Source organism: Nanorana parkeri, unplaced genomic scaffold (genome assembly GCF_000935625.1).
Source record: "Nanorana parkeri isolate BGI_ZX_2015 unplaced genomic scaffold, ASM93562v1 scaffold951, whole genome shotgun sequence".
Lineage (NCBI taxonomy): Eukaryota > Metazoa > Chordata > Amphibia > Anura > Dicroglossidae > Nanorana > Nanorana parkeri.
The window spans coordinates 82,015-88,479 of record NW_017307219.1 but is presented as its reverse complement, the minus strand read 5'-3'; the positions used below and the strand labels follow the sequence as shown (position 1 = coordinate 88,479).

Below are 6,465 nucleotides of genomic sequence, written 5' to 3'. Positions count from 1 at the left end.
CACACACCAGCCGCAGCTCACGCACGCAGCTCCTGCCCCGCCCACACGCCAGCCGGCCGCAGCTCCTGCCCCGCCCACACGCCAGCCGCAGTTCCCGCCCACACGCCCGCAGCTCACGCACACACAATGGAAGCGACATCCGCCGGGACCGGCAACAGCACGCCGCCTTCCGGGACCTCGTCCACTCCTCCCCAACCAGGTAAGACATCCCCCGAAAATAAGACCTAGTGTCTTATTTCGTGCAAAAAAAAAAATAAGACACTGTCTTATTTTTGGGGAAACACGGTACCTTGAACCCATACAAAGTAAATCCCAATGTATTTTCCCTGCCAGAGAGTCACAAGTGTTGCATACAGTCTCCCACAAAAGTCAATTACTATACTGGTATACACTGGACTTGTGTAAAGCATGTGTATGCGTACAGGTGCTCAGTCTCGAAGGCAGAGTTATGTGTCAGTACGCATGGGCGTGCTTTGCACAAGTCCGGCATATACCATTGTACAGCCATGCACAGCCTGCGGCTCCCTGATTGAGAAATATGCAGGAATTTACATTGTATGGGTTCAGTCACCTGTTGAGCATTGGCTGTTTTAGGTTGAGCAGATATGTGGTTTTGGGCAATGCACATACACAGAGAAAAGGGGAAAATACTATACATAAAGCCCATTCTGATATGGCTCTATTTCGAATCCAGCCAAGCTAGCAGTTCGACTCTTACACAATACTGATGATTTTATGTACATGTAAAGACTCCATTTAACAAAGCTTGCTTTGATTCTCTTTTTCAGACGATACAAGCAACAGTTTATCGAAGGACATTGGAAGTGCGGTTGCAGGAGTTTCCGAGCTGGGCTTCGACACAGATAATACATTTCAGTTGGATGATGAGCTGAGACTTGGACCTCTAAGCTTGGATGGTCTGAACATGTTAAGTGACCCTGACATGGTCCTGCCAGATCCCTCGATAGAGGACAGTTTCCGTTCAGACAGGCTGTGATCCAGACTGCCCATCGGGGTGCAGGCTGCTTTATTCATTTCGTAGACAAGCAGAAGGAACTTGTTGGGGAAGCAACTGAGAACAAATTGTTTTGTTCAAGGCTCATTTTCTCTCCTTTGGATCAGAGCTGTTGTAATCACTTAATGGATCTTTTGACATTTGAATGTCGGATTAAGTAGATGTACTAACTTTTTTTTTTTTAAGAAGGTTTGAACAGAAATCTGAAGAGACACTGCTTTAAACCAAGCCAGTAATTGATACTTTGTAGATAAGTACACTCAATTCTCTGTGAAATGACTTGGGTAGAAGAACTGCATATCTACATTATTAATGGTGACGTGCCATTGCCTTATCTTTTTCTACCCCTTCTTTCAGCCCTTTTAAGACACAGTTTATGGAAACTACCCAAGAAGCAACCAATTTACAAACATATTTTTGTATTGCAAAAAAAAACAAAACGAAAAAAAGACCTCAAGCACCCAGTGACAAAAACATTTACATTGAAAGGATTACCATACTATACAGTCTAAAACCACTGACCTCAACACTTGCTGATGATTTTTTTTTTTTCTTAGGTTTCAATTTGTATGTGAACTTATGCCAATTTAGATTAAGAACTAATACTATATTGTAAGAAAATAACCATACGACAATGAGGTATAATGCAGTAGTGCCTTAGTGCTAGCCACTTTCTTCTGACCTAAAGTGTATGTGTCCTTTTGCACACCTTGCTGATAACCGTTTTGTTTGGCCAAACAGTTGTTTATGAAGTTATAGGCCATGAGTGAGGTATGGGGCACTTTGTCTAATAATTCCAGCATCATGACTTCCCAATGAAGGTAAAATACTGATTTGTATACAGGATGGCTTTGTTCACTGTATATAGGGGAAGGGTGCTCATGTTTATAATAGGCAAGATTTTAACACTTGTCGTCTGTACAATCAAATATATTACCCATTAGTTTGCACTATATCTGAATATTGTGTCAGATAGCCGACAAATCATTCTCTATGAAAAGGTTACAGTGTGCACAGACTGTCATCTGTGATCAATCAAACCTTTTCATATGTCCAAAGGCTTTTGCTTAAAGCAGAACTCCAGACAAATATGAAAAGCTTTAATCTGCATATGTACTCGTCCAAACTTAAGTGTATTTTTCAATATTATGCTATTATAAATATATCAAATGACTATTCTAGTAATGTCCCATAATTGCATACACACCAGAAAATAGACTGAAAGTAGGTGGCTGTTAGTAAAGTCACCCTCCTGTCTATGTAAAATGGCAAAAGTGTAAGAATCACAAGACCGGCTTAATTAGAAACAATATTGCAAGTAAACTGTTTGGCTAGAGTTCCGCTTCAGTGATTTTATGCGGGTGTGTTTAGATACAATATTCTGTTGTATCTAAACACAGAAGTTGATATATGCCTTGACTGTTTTACAGTACAAGTAGACCCTGTTATATGTATGTACTGTACACAACTGTTCTCCCACCCAATACCTGATTAGCAGTTTTTGTTACAATCTTTCCTTGAAGGGAATCAGTGGAGATATGGAAGATGCCTTTGCTTTAAAGGTGAAAGCTCAGGGTTTGTCATTCTTGTCAACATTCCAAACCTACATACTTTATTCAAGTATATGACTCACTAGGTGGTGAAGCAAGAATGAGACCACCCCAAAGCCTATACGTTTAAAAGTCACCAATAGCAGCTCTCGTGCATCTATCCCTTTCATCCTTGTTCACACCAAGCGCGTTCCAGGAGCAGAGCAGTTACAGACCGGATAAAACGGCGTCTAATGTATTACAATGGTATTTTGGGCTCTAGTTCAAAACTGCAGCAAGCCCTATTTTACCTGCTCTGGAACGCATCAAAAACACATGCAAACGCTCTAAAAGCCCATTCTAAACTTAAAAAAAAAGAATTTTTGTTTTTACCAAAAACGGCCCGGAACGCGGCACAACCCACTGCACTGCGTGTGCAGAAACTCATGCAGATCTGGTCTGCATTTGGTGTGAACAAGGCCTTAGAGGGAGGAAGGCAATACTTTGTCACAGTTGAGGCTCCCGTCCACTGATGGATGCTTTTATTGCCTTTGGGAAGCAGTGTTGGCTCTGGGGCTGCTCTCATCTGTGCAGATGTACTGCGACAATGCCTGCCCTGGAATTACCACTATTGCAGGTAGCCAAGCAGCCTGGCTGTGAGATTTAACTGTAACAGCCATTGTAACAAATTCCCTTCCACTGGTGTAAGTCATCCTAAAAAGCATTTCTTCTTTTTTGGGTCACATCTGTAGGTTCACTCTCTTCCGGTTTGTAAGGTCCCAAAAGTGCAATCTCTAGCCAGAGATTATGACTAGAATATAGAGGTCATGTTACACAATACTCAGTATAAAGCTGCACAGTATGATTTTACTTTGTAGGGGTCAGGAGTTGGTAACATCTGTGGAGAGATCATCCGGGTGGATTTTCTGAGAATAATAACAAACCAAGTGAATGAACCCTCCATTATGCTCCCAACATTTGGAAATTAAGTTATATCGACTGGCCATGCAAATTTTATGTGTTCACACATGTATGAGTGATGAGGCTTTGCTATATATGCTTGTCAGTATGTTCACCATGTCATGTTTTCATATAAGTGTTGCATTATGAAAATCTAAGAGGACTAATGTTCTATAACGTAAAGACCGCGCTAATATAAAAGCAGCTTATATTACTGCTAACAAAATCTGTTTTCTGATCCAAGATATGGGGACTTGTCATTTGTTTTTAGATCTACTTTCCTAGAATTTGCACTTTTGTTTTGGTGAGCAGTAGAAGCCAGTGCAATCATACCTTCCATCCTTTCATGTTTTTGTTCTGATTAGACTTTAGTCTTTGGCCAACCAAGAATTTAGATTTGTAAACTTTGTAGGTTTCTTTTTGCTGGAACAATATATTTTTAATCTTTGTCTGCAGAAGAAGTGGTTACAATTACAAGTTTAGGTTATCGGTTCCATGGTGGGTAAGGGTCATTTTATGTTCTTGTTGGTTGTCTATTCATTTTAGAACCTAAATTTGAATCCCAAACATTTTTTTATATGGAATTTAAAAAATGATTCTATAATATTGGGAACTACTTTCCTGAGGTGTAAGGGCTGGCTCCAAAATCTGGAGCAGCTATGATGAGAACATCTGCCTAGTAATACAAGCCTGGATTCATTCTGCATTCAGCTCCTGTGTGAACATAGCCTAAGGCCTCATTCGGACTTGTGTGTTGCAATGATGGGTATTAAAATCACATTGCACGATCTGAGCTTTTTTGCGATATGGGGGGATATGATTTCCATGTACAAAATGTTTAATGGTGGTAGCAACATTAGCGATAAACTGTTTAAAATTAACTCCGTTACAAAAACTAGAGGCCATCACCTAAAATTGGTGGAAAAAAAATTCCAGCACAAGGGGCGAAGGGGGTTCTTCACAGTAAGATCAGTTAGGGTCTGGAACTCACTGCCACAGGCGGTGATTTCAGCAAATAATGTGGAATTGTTCAAGAAACTTTTGGACGATTTCTTAAGGGACCGTAATATACAGGGGTACGGGTACTCCTAGAATGAGATCCTAATAGGTTGGACTTGATGGACTAATGTCTTTATTCAACCTCAAATACTATGTAACATTCTTTTTTGAATGCCTCCCCATTGCACCTTGCCAGCACACATCCATGCATGCACATTTTAACGCCCCACAAAGCACATATGTGAACCATCCTTTTGTGATGTGATGCACTGAAAATAGGTGCAGATGTGGGGTTTTTTGTGCATTTGAGGTTCTCCTTGAGCCCATTCAAAGTAAAAGGAACTGCCTCTATCCATGAAAATGTAGTGCGTTAATTCAAGTGTGAATTCGGCCCGAGGACTGAACTGCAAAGGTGATTTAACCTTTTGCTACTGAGTGATAAAACCTCCCAATATCTAGGAACCAAGTTGCAACACATACATTTCTCTGATTGAAGCCTTATGCTGAGTGGCTTGCCGGGGTGCGACCTTAACACAATGCTTTATTGAGCTGATTGCCCCTTCTAGGAAAGAACATGGCTGCTGCTTCTCATTATGCGAGTTATACAATATACAGAGGTTGTTCCCGGTTCTATGGAGGCTTACCCATGTCCCCATGCCTGTTGTTTTAAGCGAGATATCTGCCAGCCTTACCCTTCCTACAGCTGTGCCCATCCTTTCCCAACACCTCCACAGGCAGGCTACTGAAAGCATGTTGATGGACCATTTCAGAACTCCTGTAAATGAATATCCAGTATTAATGTCTAACAGCAAGAACTCCACCTTAAGCTAGTTTCACCTCGCTGAAGGGAATGCCGCAAGACATCGTAGCACACACAAGTCATGCTAGCCATATTTTGCTTAAAAGAAAACTGTCCATATATAAATAAGGCAGCCACCATCGCTGAATTATTTTTGTAGGTGCAACTTCACCTGTTTGGTGGTTTACTGACCTGGAACAGACTTGTGTATATGAGGTGTCAGTACAGTTCATATTCAAATGAATGTTTTGGTTCAGTGGCACTCTTGAGTAGTGAAGCAAAGATGAGTATGACCAATGCCGCAATTTCAAAAACCTGTCCACATTGAGAATAATTTAGCATTCTGACTTCTCTATGATAAAACTCAGAGAGCACCTTTTTTAAAAAAATTATTTTACAAAATCTTAATATATTTGAGTCTTCGTGAGAAACCAATTTGTCCTGCACATGTAATACACTGTCCTCCTTAGCTTTCTTTTATTCAGCTTTGTGACCAGTAAAACAATGTATCCTTCCTTTATGGATGGATAATGAAAGCAGAGTAACCCACCAGTTTCTCATGCCACTTGGATAGAGATGGTGAGCTCTCTGCACTTGACGTCGCACATCTGCCCATCTTCTGCAAGGGAGTCTCACTCGCAATGTCAGATTTTCATCCTTTTTTTCATTGGACACAAGGCAGCAGGCAGAGTATGATGTCATTACAAGGGTTCTTGGGCAGATCATCCTGGCTAAGAAAATATGTAGGCTAGTGTTGACCTTTTTCAAATGCTAGTTGCCTGGCTCTCTGGCTTTAACACATTGGGACTCTGACCTAAAACCAGTAGTCAGATCAGCACAGTCAGAGTGATGTCATAACTCCTAATCTGCATACCTATTCTGAGTTAGTGGTTTAGAAAGTACGGAGATTGGCTGATTAGTTCATGAGTCACACCCAAAATGAAAATTCTTGTATCATCTGGACTGATCCTTCAATATAGTATTGTAATGGATTGTGTCGAGTAATCTGGCAACACATTGTTACTGCATGTGCATTTAGGCGCATTTCTCTGCCCATTAATGCGCATTGCATTCAAATCAATAGGCTAGTAATGCATCAAAATGGCCCCCAAAAAATGGCATGCACCATTTTTAGCAATGCTGCACGTAGTGCATTGTGATTG

General features: G+C 40.9%; 1 protein-coding gene across 2 annotated transcripts in view; it reads left to right on the top strand.

The window, feature by feature from the left end:
- CRTC3 (CREB regulated transcription coactivator 3) overlaps positions 1-1,450 on the top strand; it is a 104,177-nt gene extending 102,727 nt beyond the window's left edge. For both annotated transcript variants that reach the window (XM_018566471.1, XM_018566470.1), the window contains one exon: positions 789-1,450. In XM_018566471.1, coding sequence (XP_018421973.1) covers positions 789-997 — 209 coding nt within the window. In that variant the 3' untranslated portion in view covers positions 998-1,450. The remainder of the gene's footprint in view (positions 1-788) is intronic.
- Positions 1,451-6,465: the final 5,015 nt, after the last annotated feature.